This window comes from Teleopsis dalmanni, chromosome 1, assembly GCF_002237135.1.
Source record: "Teleopsis dalmanni isolate 2A chromosome 1, ASM223713v2, whole genome shotgun sequence".
In the NCBI taxonomy this organism is placed as follows: domain Eukaryota; kingdom Metazoa; phylum Arthropoda; class Insecta; order Diptera; family Diopsidae; genus Teleopsis; species Teleopsis dalmanni.
Genome location: NC_051846.1, coordinates 33,277,683 through 33,296,284, shown reverse-complemented (window position 1 = coordinate 33,296,284; position 18,602 = coordinate 33,277,683). Strand labels below are relative to the sequence as shown.

The 18,602-nt window shown below is 28.8% G+C and overlaps 2 protein-coding genes across 2 annotated transcripts; both read right to left on the bottom strand.

Moving 5' to 3' along the window:
- Positions 1-12,661: 12,661 nt before the first annotated feature.
- LOC119679268 (C-type lectin 37Da-like) lies at positions 12,662-13,282 on the bottom strand. The gene is made up of 3 exons (XM_038091526.1): positions 13,213-13,282; positions 13,068-13,147; positions 12,662-13,003 (listed from the first exon to the last, which is right to left on the bottom strand). Exons 1-3 carry the CDS (start codon positions 13,280-13,282, stop codon positions 12,662-12,664), a joined length of 492 nt encoding a protein of 163 aa, XP_037947454.1.
- A 1,087-nt stretch (positions 13,283-14,369) lies between these two features.
- On the bottom strand, positions 14,370-15,104 carry LOC119665855 (C-type lectin 37Da-like). The gene is made up of 3 exons (XM_038075111.1): positions 14,985-15,104; positions 14,840-14,919; positions 14,370-14,775 (listed from the first exon to the last, which is right to left on the bottom strand). Exons 1-3 carry the CDS (start codon positions 15,052-15,054, stop codon positions 14,434-14,436), a joined length of 492 nt encoding a protein of 163 aa, XP_037931039.1. The 5' UTR covers positions 15,055-15,104; the 3' UTR covers positions 14,370-14,433.
- Between the last annotated feature and the right edge of the window lie 3,498 nt (positions 15,105-18,602).

The following is an 18,602-nucleotide window of genomic DNA, read 5'->3' as shown; positions in this document are numbered from 1 at the left end:
AATGATGTACTGCATCTGAATCTGTGGTGGAGTCCTCACAAATGCAAGTGAACAAAAATTTAACTAAAAAAATGAAAACATTTCTTCAATTAATGAAGTCAATCTGAAATGTGAAGACACGAATATTAAAATGGACATGCTTTCATAGCGCGAGGACTAGAGTAGTAGCATTGTGTGTCTGGTGTGGTTATCTTAAATTTTTATATTTACAACTTTTTCATATCTGTTAGCGCCGCTTAATTAACCTAACCAACATTAATATGTTCAGCGGAGAGTATTTCATGCTTTACCTATTATTACCAATTATTAACGTTTACCAGAACGAAAACTTTTTGTCTATACTGTAGTTGTGGCATATACCTCTTAACAGGTTCGTATTTTATTGAATGAGATAATAGGGTTTAAAGTATATGGAAAAAGATGAGGTCACAGTCCTTAAGTAATTCTTAAGTATTAGATTGATTCATATTTATAACAGCTCTCATGAACAAAGATAATCCCTCCTTTCTCAATTCAAGTTAAGCCAAATAGAGGTCGCTGTTAATATATTTTCACCAATTTGATCAACATCCATCACTGTTAATAATTTTACCTATAATAAATTCCGTTTGAGATCATTTTATTGTAAATAATTCTGCTTGCATTTTTGCGAACAAAATGTTGTAACTACATCTTGTTATAGACGTCTATAACTAGATGTAGTTACAAGAGTTTGTTAATATTCGTTTCGATAAAAGATCTGATAGTACATAATACTACAGTTCAATTTCTGTAGCAGGGTTACTCAGCAACAGTGAAATGCCACTAATAGGCGGATCACGTCCATTTTTTGCATAAAGTTCTGTTGTTAGCTACGTAATAAATGTATATAGTCCAATAAGAGTTAAAAGTTTTTTTTAACGATAATGAATGATTTTTTATGAATATTTTTGTGTGAGGGTGGATGTGCCAGTGGGCGGTATACCATAAAAAAGTTGGGACATTTATATTATGATGTACGTTTCTTGGACACCAAAGTTCAACTTTCTACCTATCATAGTTTTTGAGGGAACTTGAGACACCACTAAATGCCTCATGTTTCACTCAAAATTTTAGAAGGTTCCGGTAAGCCGATTGGACTCAAATTAGATTAAAAAGAAAGATTATCTCAAAAACTATATTTTAGGAAAATTTCAATTCATTTACTGGTTCTGAAAATATCGAATTTTGATCGATTAATTTCTGTTTTGTCACTTTTCGGCGTCTGAGGATCAGTAAGCCAGCGGTTCAATTTTCCATCACTTTATTCACCTTTGACTGCATATCACGAGTAATATGCTCGATGTTAGTTTTGAATTATTTTCAGTCTCGCAATATTAATATCGGTCTCGCAATGATTAACAGTGTCATACAATAAAATGGATAATACCCATTCAAAAATCACATGCTTTTATGCCCATCCAACGGATTCATTTCTTTAGATGATGACTTTATAAACTCTTTCTTCAATAATTAGATAATTGCTACTATGACTTTTCGCATCATTCAAGGACCATTTAGACTATTGTATCATGCTTTTAGGAACAAGGAATAGTTCAATATGACTTGACATCGAGCGTTTTGGTGATGACAACTGCTATTTTCTTCCGTAGCTCAATAATTCTTATCAGATAATAGTTCTCATCAAACAATACATCCATAACTCATCCATAACTAATAGATTACTACTGAATTTTTCTCTAACAAATGTGGCAATTCTCCATCTTCAGATCTTCACTGAGGTAAAAGTGAACTTAACCGCAAAAAGCTGTTAAAAATTTTTTTGATTTTTAAAATATATTTCCATAAGTTTTAAACGTTATTTGGACTTAAGTCTCTTTGTGTTGACTTGGCAAGCGATTGAATATCCGACGTTAATCTGTATTCACCTTATTGGTGAACTTAGTGAATGTTGCCACATTAAAAAATTTGACTTCTAAAAAAACCTTTTACTTTCTTCTTATACCACGTTTAAATTACGCGGTTAGACTTTCGAACTTTACTAAAGTTAGTTCCCAAGCGTTTACATTACAGTTTCGGGTTTTTATTTTAATGGTTGTTTTGGTTATAGAGTGGTTTGATATATCCATCGTTATAATTTTTGGCATACTTGTTAACTGTACTTGTATAAAAAAATATTACATCTACATTGCGTTTAAAACGATATATCATTTCGATAATTTTGTGAGAAAGTAAGCTTTGGTAACTGGTGTTGAGCTCAATATCGACTTCTACCACCGATTGCAATTCTAGCTGTTGCAATATTTATCTATGAGAAAGAGAGAGAGAGGAAGAGCCTACTTCCTTTGATATAAAGTAAGTTAAAAATTAAATTTAGTTATAATTATAACTTAATTGTTTGTTTTTTCATGATATAGAATATAGCAATTAAACTGAAATTATTTTTATGGACATGGCGGAATACAATGCTTTCCTCACACCAATTCTTGTTAAGGAATAAAAAATTCTAATTTAATATCTGAGTAAATTTACAATAAACCTTATATCTAATTTTAAATATTTTATAAAATTTTTAAAATTGTTATAAGAATCCAATGATGAATCCAATGATATGTTTACGATTTGAGACCGTAAAACAGAAACTGCTTCAATATTTGCACCGAACATTCCTGAATTTCATTAATTAAGTGCATCGCAATGCAAGTTAACTTAAACATCATATTGAACTAATGCTTATCCTGCAAAGCAATTTCATTATCCTGGATGGCATAATTAAACTTCAATGAATTCTTTAACAAAGTATTTAGCTTAATACGCACTGAAATGTAATGCTCATTGGCTCCAATCCATGTTATGGAAGCTATTCGAGCGAAATTTGTATTTTGTAATTTTTTGTTCTGCCCTCAGTGGGAAGCAGTACTAACGTTAATTACTTCAACAATGTTCCACAGTAAAATCACTGGCGTTTAAATTAATTTTTATAAGTAATTAAAAATTTAATTTTAATTTTTTGAGATGTTATTAAAAAAACCCGTTGGTATTTTAATATCGGTACTAGTGCTAAATTTAATTAAAGGCAAAAAAAGCGAAAATTAAGTGTTAACCAGATTAATTTACTCTTTGACCCAAACTAACATGTAATTAGCATGGAAATAAATTTTTTTTTACAACTTTTTTACTATTTTGCACTATTTTCAAATTAATATTTTACTTTTTTTGCACACAAATAACTTTTTTTATTAATTAAACGGCAAAATGTAGGAAACACTCCAACCACAGGCAGAAAGTAGATTAGCTCGTACAGATTCTAATATCAAGCAAAGCAATTGTGTAGTGTCTATGGCTCTTCATTTCATACCAAAACGTTTTATTAAATATCCACCAAAGCAAACTATAAACTTAATTTGCTTTAATATTTGAATTTTGCAATATGCGATATTTAAATTACACAGATACACCCAACCCAGAAGCGCTTATCATTACCTGCATTTCACCATGAAGCACGCAAACGCAGAAGTTTTCGCTTTGTCCCCATGTGGATAGTGTGTCTCGATATATATGTGTAACCATGTGGGTAATCCTGTGGTGTACAAATATCAAAACCAGCAATTGCAATTAGACAATGTTTACTATACTTCGTACATGAGTTTGCATATCATTCCGCAGTAACATACATATTTGCTGAATGAGTCCTGGAATGGGTAGCTATTTTGTAACCGCAGTTGGTCTCCATTAAAATGTTAGTATCGGTTTTATTGCAGCTTATTGGGTTTTGTCTGTTGTGTTCCATTTGTGTAACAATGGGCCTCAAATTTTATAAAGTAAAAGTACTTGTTATTTAACGACATTGAAAAAATAAAAATATATGAATTTATATCACAATTTAATTGGAAAATATATAGATTTTATAGTAAAGGATTAAGAACTTGCGAAATTAATGTAATGACTTTATTCATATGTTATTAAGATTTTATATTTTCAGTAACTTGTTGAATAACCTTTCCTTTTATGACCTTTTTGGTATCGAATTGACCAGCTTCGCAGTCTCATCGCTGTTTATTTTACCCCATTCCGCGTCGCTCACGTTCTTCAGCATTTCTTTGGAGGTTATATTGTATTCATGTACCCGACGCTCCAGTAAATCCTACAAATATTCTTTAGGATTCAAATATGGCGATTATGATGACGTTTCGATTTGTTTGGGCACATTTTAAAGCAACCAAAGCTTCACAACTTCTGCCATGTGCTTTGGGTCGTAATCTTGTTGAAGTAAGAAATTATTCTGTAACCCCAATTTCTTGACACTGCATTGCATTTTAAAACATTTAAATAATGAACTTTATTCATTATCGACTCAATGAATTCCATTTTTTTCACTCTATTACTCGCCATACATCCCCGCACTATTAATCTTGAAGTATATACATAAACAAAAATTGAAGTCAAAAGGATATAAGGATAAAAAGATTTCTATATAACTTCCTTATTTGAAAGATAAATTATTACATTTACATATATTAACAATTAAAGCTATTCAGCCAAAATAAAAGATTTGATTTTAATTTTAATTCTGCATGTATAATAAATATGGTAGTTCTTTATAATAAATCCTTTACCAGGAAATAATTTCGATCACAATAAAATGTTTTATAGAATAACAATATTATAGAACACTTCATAATCTCAAAACAATTATAGAAAAATCATTTAATATAAAGGCAAAGTAATACCTAAACCCCATATGAACTGTAAAAATTATTCTTGCACTAAGTTTTAGTATTCGTCAACCACTGTAGAGAAATCAAGGTGTTGGTTCGTTATTTTCATTGTTTGCATTTCTGTTGCATTTGGTTGGCTTTCACGTTCCGTTTCGATGAATACCAACAAGTTTTATCAGGGAAAATCAGTAACAAAATTATAAAACCGCAATTTCTAAAAACCGTCACGATGGTTTTGCAGATATCACCCATTCTAAAGCAATTGCAGTTTACTTAACTCAATTAAAGTTAAAGCAAACCGAAGCACGAACACCTGTAATGGCACGCAGATACTAAGAAGTAATTAGATTCCATAAACAAACAGTTCATTTTAATGTTTGCTCTTTTAGGAATATATATTTGTCCATGTTTATTATTAAAGAGATTCTTATATGTTAGATTTAATTTCATGACACATCAAAAGCACATCAAATATTTTCTGTGAAGTGCAGTCAAGTATACAGTGCACTTAATATTTGCCATATTAAAAGAACTAATTTCATCGAAGAACACCGTAAGTACAGAAGCTGACTTTTAGAGTTAATATTTTCCCAATATACTTATGAATTTATATATCATATTGGATAGATATATAGTAAGCAATGCTGGTTGCAATATATTGAATATAGCAATTACTGTTTTTGTGGGATGAACCAAACGTATTGTTACGGTGCCCAAAAAAATGTTATAAGCAAGAGTGTGTTGTAAAGACCAGAACAAATAACAATTTCTTGGTGCACTGACGATTATATGACTATCTTGTTTAGTATCAAAATCTATGTTAACTAGCTTAATCCAACTCTTTCATTTAAAAAAAAAACAAAAAAAAAATTATTTTCAGGTGCAATTAGCCATATCAGAGCTATCGCATTTCTGGTTTAGTAGAATAACAGTACGTACTTTACCACAATTCATTATAAATCATTTTCGAGATAATAACCTGTTATACCTAAGTTCCGTTATTCACTGGTTGCTGTCATCTGTAAAACCGTAGAAGTGGTACTGATTTCGTTAACTAGAGTCTCTGAATTTAGTCTTGGAGCAACAAATCTTACATACTTATTTTATATTATCTGGACTTTCAGTTTTATATAGACAAAGATATAGCAAAAAATATATGTCCAGTTAGAAACTGTATCAATTAAAATTCTGAATGCAATTTAATAATCATTTAATCTTATTAATATATATATAATTAGAAACTGTTTCTTATATTATATTCTTATTTTTGGTGGTATCTAAAATAGATGCATGACCGCACTGAAAAATTATTTGATTGAAAATTTAATTTCCGAAATATTGTTTCTTTAAACTAAACTGACTTTAAAAATTAAATATAATTTTTGGATAAATAAATATTCTCACTATTACTCTTTTTGTGTGGATGTCGAAACGAATAGGGCTTGGAAAACTCTTTTTTAAGAATATCTAAATATTATCAGAAATTATTATCAGAAGCCTCGCTAATTTCTCAAAGATAATATATTGTTCAAACTAACGCAGATATGGTAGTTCTTCACTAGAAAATTAAACCATTGGAATGGGAAAAAACTCAAATCATAAACCAAACTATGGCAGACGTTTGTCCACAAATTAATGAAGAAGAAAAACCGTATTTTAGGGTCTTATTTGACACCATTAATGTTTTGAAAATTTAACAAGGGCAATAATATACAGCTCTCTATTAACATTAATGTGCTGTCATGAAGCATTTTTTGATTTTAGAAACCATTTTAAATGCAATAAGGATCACCATCTTAATTCTTGACAATTAAGAGCATCTTAGTTTAATATAATATATAAAATATTTTTATAAAATATGAAATGTTGCATCTGTGATTTCGGTTAATTCTATATTGCTACCTTTGGGATATAAATTGATCCAAAATTATAATATATTGTATATTTGTAATTTTTTATTATATATTTGAGCAAATGAAAAGTTGGTCACACAAATAATTTTTTGTAAAAGATTTAAGTATAGGATAGTAATAAATTTAAAATTAATTATTTGTTTCTTGAAAATTCTAATTTAAAATAAATTAAATTCTGGGATTGCGTATTAAGTAATATTAAAATTATTTTGACGGTTAATATCGGTATTATTGTTTTTATATGATTTTTTTCTTCAATTGTTTATTTAACTTATTTAAGTTTTTTTTTAAATGATGATTATAAATTTGAACTTAATTAATTAGTGACGTAATTCTTATATTATTTTATAATAAAGTATTATCTAAGCAATTTCACCAATAAGTAAGATTTTAATTTGTAGCTACCAAAAATATAGTTCTATGATTCTGAAAGTGATGAGAGGCATTTTTACGGTAAATATTTATTTTAAAATATTGTTCTCATATAATCCTACACTCATATAGGCTCCTTCATAATTTTTTTGACTTTATTATCTATCAATCTACCTTCTACTTTCTTATTAATTTATAAAACCCTGTGTTTATATATCTCAATTCCATATATATAATATATGTTACGTATAATGTTTCGGTTAATATATCTAAAAGTTAAACCAAATTCTCTTTATACTGCTAATATTTCATTTTTTTGTAAATAAGCTATCTCAAGGAGTTTTCTATTACAGTTTAAAGCTCAATTATGCGTCTTGGTTAATATTGTTAATAAATATTACCGTGACCATATATACTGATAGTAAGAATTGTTAGTAAAATAAGAATAGATTCTATATCCAAAATGTATTTTCTTTATTACTATATTTTAAGATATACCAGTTTTTAAATTTCAAGAATAATATGTGGTCTAATACCGTCTTTCCACTGATTACTTAGTAAGTTACTTTAGTAACTTTAAGATTTTAACGTTTCCATTGATATGAGTTACTTATTCCATATTAAAGAGCTTTTATGTGTCAGAAAATTCTTTGAAAGATTTAAAAGAGCTTTTGTTTATTTAAATAAACTTCACCTAATAATATATTACACAAAAAATTTGATATATAATTGGTGTATTAAATCATTTTCATATATATACTTTATATATCCATTATATATTCAATTAATTTTATTAAATACTTAATATTTCAATGCGTTTGGTTGCAGTTCAGCTGTTGTTTATTTACATTTTACATATAAAACATACAAGAAGTATTTCAAATTTTGGTAATTTCCCTTGTGGGGAATTTATTTTTAAGGGTTTCATTCTTCATTTTTTACCTTACGTGTACTGATTTATTGATAATGAGCATATTTATATGAAAGATTTCTGTATGGTTGATCATCCTCATTAGTGAGGATGATTAAATGCGACAGTGTGAATTTGCTATTACTTTATTCTCAAGTACAGTAAGTTAAAAAGCACGAAAAATTGTTGTATGGTTAAAGAAATTTACTTAGTAAGTTATACTGATTAAGTAAGCAGTTAAAACATAGTATGAGGGCATACAGTTCCCATAAAGAAATTACAATGAGGTTTTTTGAACAAAAATTGATTTTATATTATATTAATTATTTGAAATTTCTGTTTCGTGTGTTGCCAAATATAATAATTCGGAAATAATTCTTGTATTTAATTATACGTAAATAATTTTTTGAGACTGCAAGTACAAGAAATCAAACTCGTGTCCTGCCAAATTTGAAGCTCAGAGTCAGCGCTCCTTAACCAACTGATCCAAAGCCATACTTGACTTTTATGTTCGTATATTTTTAAGGAGTTTTGTTAATTTGCTGTGAAAGTTTTATTAACAACTTCAATTGCTGTGTTTATATTAGGACGAAATCTGGAACCAGCTGTAGAATATTTGAATTTATTAATTTTATTTTTATTTTTAATTGTTAAATTTAAATACTGTTCTGTTTGTAGAAACATTATTTGTTGCATAATTTATATATTCTTTCAGAATTGTTAACTTTTTTGGTTATTTTTATATATTTTAAATAATTGAATTTACATTTGGCAGGACTCGAGTTCGAATCCTGGTACTTGCAATCTCTAAAATAATTATTTACGAATAATTAAATACAAGAATTATTTACAAGACCACTGATGATAGGTATTTGGTAATACTCGAAACAGCTGTTTGGTCAGTCCAAAATTCAATTAATTAAAAATAATATAACAAATAAAATTTTTGTTGTTGTAGTTCACTACTATTCGAAAAAACCTCTTTATTAAATAATTAAATGTAAATGTTATATTAAAATATAACAGTAATAATAAACGTATCTTACGTTTTAATTAAGGCATTTCATTAAAATGATTCTTCTAAAATATTCAAGTCATCAAAATGATCTTTGCTGAACACATTTAATACATAAAATCTTTTTATGGAATAATTTTTAGATGAAATAGTTAAATTTATTTCCGAAATGAAGACGCATATTTGTTTATTTGTATGGTTTCAGGTGTCAGGTTTTCTTTCATCATTAATTTTACGGTAAATTTGAAATTGTGTCCGCGGTCACACACGTAAACGTAAATATGTGTAACGTTATTTGTTTTAGTTAACGTCATCTGAACGGCTTAAAAGCGTAATCTTTCATACTAGAAAGATAGCAACAAAAAATTCTTCTGCTTAACTTTTTTCCGGATTCGTTTTATATTTTCTCAGTTGCGCCCACCCAGATACCAAATACGGCGCAGAGCGGATAGCAAAGCCAGTAAGGTCGAAGGTGTACAAGGGCCCGCATATTATGGCCCAAAAAGGTACTTGGCTAGCTAGCCAGCCAACACTTACGGTGAGAAAACAGCGGAGAGCTGTTGTAGCTAATTTAGTTGTCACTAAGAAGGCAATAAAATGACTAAAAAATTTTAATAAAAAAAATTCAAAAATTTAAAAAAGATACAAAATATTATAGAACAAACTACCACAGCCGAGAGCGGCCTACTAGTCACATTTGTGGTTTTATTGTGTTTAAGAGTTTTTAAGTGTGACTTTAACGTGGTTTTATGAGCTTTTTATATATTTCTACAGAGGTAAGTATCTATGTGGTATATATATATATGTATTATAACTTTTTAATTTTATTTTAGGAATATTGTTTTTTTTTTTTTAATATTTTGTGGTCTTGTCTCTTGCATTGCCATGCCGTGCTAGTGCCATGTTCAGGTTGACATTTAATTTTGTACGTTTGGGTAGAACATTTCGTTTTGTCCGTGATTTAAATCTTGACTGGTTAGCCATAAAAGCCAATTCATGTTAGTGGCACAAAAGCGTTTATTAATTAAGAGAAAATTGCTGCACACGTCGGCATAAGAATTTCTACCTGAGAACGTGTGAGGTATGCGGGATTGCAATAATCTCAAATTAAGTGATTTAAAAAAGATTTAAAGATTTTTTGTTTCAGATCAAAGTCATGTAAATGCAGTAGTTGTTTTATAACAACTACATTTTCTTTCGTTCTTTTTCTTTCAGTAGAACATAAATTGAAAAAGCTTAATTTTTAAAATTATAACAACACTAAAGTGCCTCACACTTTGCTTCAAACTTGTTCTGATAGCTAACAATAGCTAACAAGCACTTCAAATGGCCTTATAAGAATGGTCTGATATAAGTATAGATATATAAGTAGTATCTATAATGCTGATAAATTTTTTTTCTTCAGAAGTGATTTTGTAATACAGCAAAACATGCTCGCACTCAAACAGAGAAGCTTAGTATCTATAGTCTGTACCTTGCTAAGCAATTTCCATTTCTTCTTATGGAAAAGAAATTGAAAAACTTTTCGGCGCTTAGTGCTTTAGTTTATGTTAAGATTTCTTTTTAAAGTTACAGATAGCAACAACAACAATAATAACAACAACATATCGAAGTATTTATTGCAGTTACTATACAAGCATTGCTCAATAATTTTTTGCAACTTAAATGAATTTTTATTCTATTCGAAATCGTAGCAGACAGTCGAGATACTTATCTATGAGATGCATATACTCGTTCGTATACATTAAAAGATTTGAAAGAAGTAAATTTTCCCAGCATCAAAGGTACAAAATAATAAAATACAATAAAATTGGGGTTCACACGTGTAAACAAGCAACTTTAATCTAACTTAGTTTGGCCTGAAATTTATTTTATTCAATTGAGTGTAAAAATAAATTTTTTGGCAAAAGCAACAATGAAAATGGAAAGAATCTTGTGCAATCAAAGTTTTCAACAAATTCATTTCCAAACAAATAAATTTCAAATTAAAATGAGCTCAGAAGTTGGTGATTAGTTCAAAGTTAAGAAACTTTGGCAATATAAAAACGAAATTAAGAAATAAAATTCAGTCTCAGAAATTTTTATAGATATCAACTTTTTCCATTAATTTAGTTCTTTCATAATGAAAAAGACGTAAAAAATTGCATTTCTTCAGTACTCAAAGTATGCAGCATCATTATATTTACTTTCAGTAATAAACATTTTTTATAAGTTTGAGTTATAAAACTGAAATCTTTGAAATTACGATTTAAATATTTTAAAACAGATTAAGTACTTTATATTACTGCAAATTTTCAGTTTTTATCTTAGAGTTTAGTTAAATGAAATTAATATCATTAGGTTATAAACAAGCCAAAAACAAATATTTAATGATACTTTTTTTTGTCGGAAGTGATGTGTCTTATGCCGAGAAGAAACTATTTCAAAGTTAGGAGGGAATCGAATAGAAATGAAAAGACAACTACAAAAACTTTAGTTAATTTATTAGAGTTTAGCTGTTTCGAGTATTGTCAAGTACTCATCATCAGCGGTCTAAGGAAATATTCGAATTTTTTTGTTTAATTAGTTTATACGAGAGAGTCAGAATCTTTAGTTTAGCATATATATATTTAAAATATATAAAATAAAATAAAAAATGCTTTAAAAGAGCATATTTTTATAGTTGTCAACAGCATTTGTAGTATTGACAACTAACAAGGAAAAGAGCTTTTTATTTATGTCACAGAATACCAAAACCTTTACAGCAGTCAATTTTGACAAGTGTCAATGTTTGATAAGTTTATAAAGTGCGTAGAATAGGTCCGTTAGAATCTTTACAAGCACATATTTTTGTACAAGTGTTGTTTAACATTAAATATGTTAAAATTAATCTCGATAACAGGCTAAATATTGTTAGAAATAATTCCTTTTTATAATCTATACACAACTAATATTCTATAACATTGATAGTGCTCCATCAACCTCGGAATAATGTGGTAATAGCAACATTTGATACATTTCTGCGTTTCCAACATCTCCAACCAAAACTACTTGATCGAAGCAAGAGACCCTACAACATAACATAACATCTGATAAATGGCGTTTTCGATTGGTAAAACTGGATTCACTTTAGATTTATACTCTGTCTGTCAAATTTTTTTTCCCAATCAAACATTTTTGTAGTAGTATAGATAGCCATTTAAATATTTCATGAATACTTTGCCTGTCAAATAATATTAAACAGCTATTGTTGTTATGTTGTTACTCTGGCAAAATATCTAGAGTTATAAATTAATCTCGAGTATTATATACTTCGCTGGAGACTTACCAATCGAAAATGAAAATTGCATTTAAAGTGAATCTCGATTGAAAAAATTACCATAGATTTACCAATCGAAAACGGCATAAGACAATAACCTATCATCTAACTCCGAAACTGCTGTGCAATAATAGCGCGATTTTACATGATGACATTATAAATGGTTATTAATAAAAGCAACAAAAAAAATGAAACCGATATGCTTGCATTAAATTTCAATAAATTAAATTTCAAAAATTTCAATTCAATAAAGAACCTTCATGGTGTCTACAACGCAACATATATCTTTTATAACAGATCTACAAGCCTGTTTCTGGATGCAAACAATGCAATTTATAGTCCAAACTACCGACTTTTATACCAAAGCTTATTTTACGAACTGTCTTCATATCATCTATTTATTTCTTAGTATTTATGCTATTATAAAAAAAGCAAAAATTTAACTATTTAAACCATTTAAGGTTCAGGGGCTTGACATATAAAGTGTGCAAGATTTGTACATTCATTGTTATTCATACCATATTCACTATTTCTTATCATTAAATGAACGCAATGTTCATTACCCATAAAATTATTCGGTTCACCAGCACTCCATTTAGCATATGTCATTCTTCTACCATTACTAATCCAATAGAAATTTCCGTGTTTAGCTAAATCATTACCAGCGATCCAATAAAAATTTCCGTATTCTTTACACAGCAAATAATTTGATAATGAATTTATTTGGTCGTCATATCTTATTGTAGCTAAATTCGCACCCATTCTGCGACATGTATCAACTGCTTTATGCCAATTAACCTGTAAGTTATTAAAATTATTATATAGAGATACACAAGATTGTATATATTTGATATGAATTTACCACATTTGTTTGTTCTATATAATAGTAGTAGTGGCCAATTTTCGTAAAGGATTCAAAGCGTTGCTCTCCTAAGCAAGTATCTACATGGAATAAGTGAATTATATTTATTTAGGATTCCATGGGCTTATATAGATGTACTTCTTACCATCGGTTTTAGAAAATCCGAAAAATATATTGAGTAGAAGAATACACAAAGCTATTTGCATTGAAATCATTTTGACCTTAAAAATTTAAATAATTAAAAACCCATATTCAGAATGTATTTATACTAACTGATCCGATTTCTTTGAGGATTTATATAATTATTATGAACGGATTACTCTTTATGGGTTAATGCGAGTGGAAAGAAAGCACTAATTGAAATAAAAATATTTATCAGTTTTGAAAGTAAAACACAATAATATATTCCATTTTCATTTTTAACTTTAAACAATAATTGCTATTGCGATAATTATTGAAATATCACGAGTATCTGATATTTCCATATTTTCTTATTAACAAACTCGTTAGTTGTTATAAATAACTACTTTATGGTGATTTTTGATGTATTCATATTTTTGAAATATTTAAATATATTATTCTTCTGAACTGACACAATGTGAAACGTGATTCCGAAAAAGAAAGAAATCGGATCTATTATAATTATTTAACACACGACATTAACCTTCAGTAGCAAATCTTACAATTGTGGGAAAGATTTTTTGTGTATTTATCTTTTTAATACGCAATATTCAGTATATATTAAGGATGCATCTTATACGATTTTTTCATTTCAATCAAAAGAATCACTTCTCCAATTAATAGCACTTTGTCAGAAAACGTAAAAAACATACAAAAATATTGTTTAATGACCCTTTAAGGGCTGTAATAATCATTCCTGAATAATTATACTAATTCAGTGTTAGTGCAAAAAAAAATTTTCATTTCACCACCCGGTGCTGTTAGATAGCCGTCGCTCTCTCTGAGAGAGAAAACTATATTCCAACGTGTGATAAGTGTGTTAAGAACACCGTGGTATTAAGTCTTGGTTGCAGTTGATCGGATAAGAAACTATAGGCTCTGTGGATTTAAAATTTTTTTCAGTACTGTACTTCTATTCTGAAATTCTATTTGTTAGGAAAAGTTAAGAGGACTTGTGTTAGTGTAAGAGTTAACATTTCCATGCGAGGAAATGTATTGTCCTTAATCTGCTCTAAGAAGATATGTTAACGAACTATGCTAATGTTTTAAACTTGTAACTAGTCTTATCGAAGTAAAACTTATTTATAATTGTTTAATAATTGTAGTTTTTTAATGAAAATTTGTTTTTTGCAATTTTTACATTTATGCAATTAAAAAAACGTATAAATTTTGATTTCTTCACCTTTTAAGGTTCAGGGGCTTGACATATAAAGTATAGTAACCTTGAACAATCATTATCATTCATGGTATATCCACCAGTTGGCTCCTGTAGATGAACGCAATGTTCGTTACCACCAAAATTATTTGGTTCGCCAGGAGTCCATTTAGCATATGTCATTCTTCTACCATTACTAATCCAATAGAAATTTCCTTGTTCGGCTAAATCATTACCAGCGATCCAATAAAAATTTCTGTATCCTTTAGACAGCAAATAATTTGATAATGAAATTATTTGGTCGTTATATCTTATTGTAGCTAAGTCCGCGCCCATTCTGCGACATGTATCAACTGCTTTATGCCAATTAACCTGTAAGTTATTCAAGTAATTATATACAGATACACAAGATTGTATATGTTTGTTATAAACTTACCACATTTGTTTGTTCTATATAATAGTAGTTGTTACCAATTTTCGTAAAGGACTCAAAGCGTTGCTCTCCTAAGCAAGTATCTACATGGAATTAGTAAATTATTTTTATTTAGAATTCCATAGGTTTATATAGAAGTACTTCTTACCATCGGCTTTAGATAATCCGGAAAATGCACTGAGTAGAAGAATACACAAAGTTATTTGCAGTGAAATCATTTTGAGTTTCAATATTTGAATGATTCATAACACATTTCTGAAATATATTTATACTAACTGCTCTGATTTTTTTGAGGATTTATATAATTATAATGAACCGATTATTCTTGATAGGCTAATGCAAGTAGAAAGAAAAAACTAATTAAGGTGAAAAATGTTTATTAGTTTTAAAATTTTGAGACGATTTTATTCCATTTTTATTTGTAAGCAATAATTGACATTTAGGGTAATTATTGAAATAATACAAGTAACTGATATTACCATATTTTTTTGGATGGCAAACTATTTAATTGTTGTAAATTTCAACTGTGTAGTGATTGATAATCACTGATATTTCTAAAATACTTAAAATATATTTTACATTTAAGGTGGCACATGAATGCGAAACGTGATTCGAAGAAACAAAAAAATTGAATCTATTATTAATATTTACCGGAATACCATATATCAAACATTTTTCCACTAGGAACTAATAATCTTTTGCAAAATAATAATTAATGAACCTCTATAATAATAATAGTAATCTATAAAAGTTTCTGTAATCATTTCTTCAAAATCCTTTTAATTTTGTACAAGGGTGTTTTGTACAATGTTTGTAGTTTTTTTTTCCGTACAGATCGAAAGAAGTGACAATTCGAGCACATTTCGTTGGCATAAATGTCCATATCATCCAAACGATGAAATGTTAACGAATATTCAAGAAACTAAAGAATAAAATTTTATGAATTTGGATTTCGAATTATATACTTAATGGAAGTACAAATGATATACAAATACAAATGTTTTAGTATAAATGATCAAGGAACAAAATTAGCTTCCCCTTAATTTTTCCACACCAAATAAATTTATGGAGTGGACTATTAACATAAGTAACTTTACCATTATGAAGTACACCTTATTCGATGATAGGGGTGCAAATTTAATATCTAGTTTCTTGTCTTTGATTACTGTAGATTTAAAATATTTTTTCAATATTACACTTCTCTCTTCTTTCTACTTTTTAATTTTTTGATTTGAGCTAAAATATTTTTGTTCCTCGATAAATAAATCAGCAAAAACGTCTAAAAATACTACTGAAACCTAAAATCATGCTATATGCGAGTACTTATATATACGTTGTATCTGTTATTTACAATTGACATAATTACGAAAGCATTTTTTATTTTATTTCAAAGCTATTAATATATATACAATATTTGTAGTTAATGAAATGTAATTCAATTTATTATAAAGGTATGAAATTAGAGTCGCATGCATTTCCTTCCTTATTTTCATTCCTTTTGCTGCTAAGTCTATAGGTGATATACCATTGATGACCAGCACAGACGCCTTAGATACAGCCTTAGATATGTTTATGTGCTATTTTTAGCGAATGAGCCCAATCCGAATTTAGTCTCAAGTATTTATTTATTTTTTTCATATAGAATCTGTCTTCACATATGTTCATCTCAACTTTCAGTGTGTCTTCTCATGAATAGAAGTGTTTCTTTTTTTCAGTTGCAAGTCTTAGCCATTATCATCTAGCCAGATCTTAGTTATTAGCACAATTTGAGTTAATACGTCGCACGTTGTTAGGAAAAGCCACTAAGTTTGAATTACCTAGCATTCCTATTTCTAAAATTCCTTGTAATTTATATTTCAAAGATCAGATCCAAGTATGGTTCCTTGAATTTTTATCACATGTCTGGTAGAAGAGTTTTCTGTTCTAAGTAGCTTTGTAAAAATTTCACTAGATAAGAGGTCACACGAAATCTATGTTTGATTGCATTAAGAAAGTCGGTCCAGTTGACACTATTAAACGCGTTTCGGATATATAAAGTTGCTAGGATAACTATAGGTCTGGAGTGATGATTTGCAGTCTACACTGATTTTACACTAGTAATAACGTCCTGAATGGCTTCAGTTGTAGATCGATCTGTTCTGTAGCCATGTTGTCGTGGCGATAGCCCACCAGGTTCCTCTATGACAGTTGCTAGTCTGCTCTTTATCAAACATTCAAGCAACTTTCCTTCAGTGTCCAGCATGCAAAGTGGCCGGTATACTTCTTATTTTGCCTTGCTTATCAATGTCAGGTGTTGCTTTTTCCATACCTTTGGAAAATTGCGTTTTCTCGGACAAGCGTTTCATAGTTGTAATTACGTTATATGTTTTAGCTATAAATCAGCAGGATTTTAGCCCCAATCCCCATGAATTTTTAGTTATATCGTATCGAAGCTCTTTCTTTTTTATTTTTTTTTTTTGATTGCAATATAGTTATCTTCAAAGCCGTTTTTGTCTATCTGTATTCTTAAACTTCTGCTATGGATAGGTATTTTAAAAAATTATGTGTTTTATTTTCTAGCATATTTCGACTATAGTATTCTGAAGGTGACTATAGAGTGTAGTCGAAATATTAGTAAAAATAATATTATATTTAATTTTTAAAAATAATTTAAAAACTGTATTATTTGAAGAAGTGATCCACTTTAAAAATAAATATAATAATCAAGAAATATAATAATATAATAATCAAGAAATAAAAACTTACATCTGAACATTTTAATGAGAATTATTTTGGTACCTTTATATTCTCTAAAAAGATCATTTTGGAGTATGACAGTTCATACTCCGCATATAAAAATAAGGCATATAAGACGTAACTAACTATATATCAGTAACTAACAAACACAACTAAATATGTAAGAGTAGCTGAACGGTGATAATTATTGCCTAACGACTATAAAAATCAGTTGATTATTGATCATTAGTTTATTTTGAGTGGCAATTGGTAACCCGACTGTCCTTTTACGAATACCCCATAGCTCATTCGGTTAACAACGGCATCCATTTGTCGGTTACTTAATTCTGAACCATAATTAGTTATTTGGAATTACTTTTATGTAGAATTCTTGTAATACACCGCAAAGACTGTGGATGACGAAGCCTTACAGACGTTATGCGCTGTTGGCAGATAGGATATAGAGGCAAATCTTAATATTGGTGGTGTACAATTCCAGTGAAGTTCGATATATTTTATAGATATAGATATCTTATGGATGTTTCATTTTGTTAACAATTTTTATGACATATTGACCTATTAACTACTATCGTTATCTGAAATGTTGTTTCCTAAGTAACAGAAATTAAAAGTGTTTTTAATATTTAAATTACTTAATTTAGTTGAATTTGTCTTGCCGTCTTGTTAGTTGCAAGACCAGAACTTTTACATATGTCTCAATTTTCTATACAGATTATCGAATCTGAATGAAGTTGTAGGACATCAAACAGATACTATGTGCGCAAATAAATCGATTAGATTGCGGCGGTGATAATGTTGATGAAGTATGTAGACTTGACGTTTTCCAGACCTTAATCGAATTGCTACTATAGTCCATATAAACGACTGAACATTGTTGATCCGAATTAAAGAATTTTAGATAATTTATAAACTTCCGAAAGATACCCTTACAATCTGCGCTGATTTACAGACAAGTCTGAAAAACTTTTCGGAGGATTGATGTAGAAGCTATAAAGTGAAAACACTGATTTGTTTAAATGCTTGATGATAA

Excerpts from the sequence above, each read along its gene's own strand:
- LOC119679268 (XM_038091526.1), bottom strand. The coding sequence starts at position 13,282 with ATGATTTCAATGCAAATAGCTTTGTGTATTCTTCTACTCAATATATTT. Across the intron at positions 13,148-13,212 it reads CGGATTTTCTAAAACCGATG|ATACTTGCTTAGGAGAGCAA; the intron begins GTAAGAAGTACA and ends TATTCCATGTAG. Across the intron at positions 13,004-13,067 it reads ATATAGAACAAACAAATGTG|GTTAATTGGCATAAAGCAGT; the intron begins GTAAATTCATAT and ends AATAACTTACAG.
- LOC119665855 (XM_038075111.1), bottom strand. The coding sequence starts at position 15,054 with ATGATTTCACTGCAAATAACTTTGTGTATTCTTCTACTCAGTGCATTT. Across the intron at positions 14,920-14,984 it reads CGGATTATCTAAAGCCGATG|ATACTTGCTTAGGAGAGCAA; the intron begins GTAAGAAGTACT and ends AATTCCATGTAG. Across the intron at positions 14,776-14,839 it reads ATATAGAACAAACAAATGTG|GTTAATTGGCATAAAGCAGT; the intron begins GTAAGTTTATAA and ends AATAACTTACAG.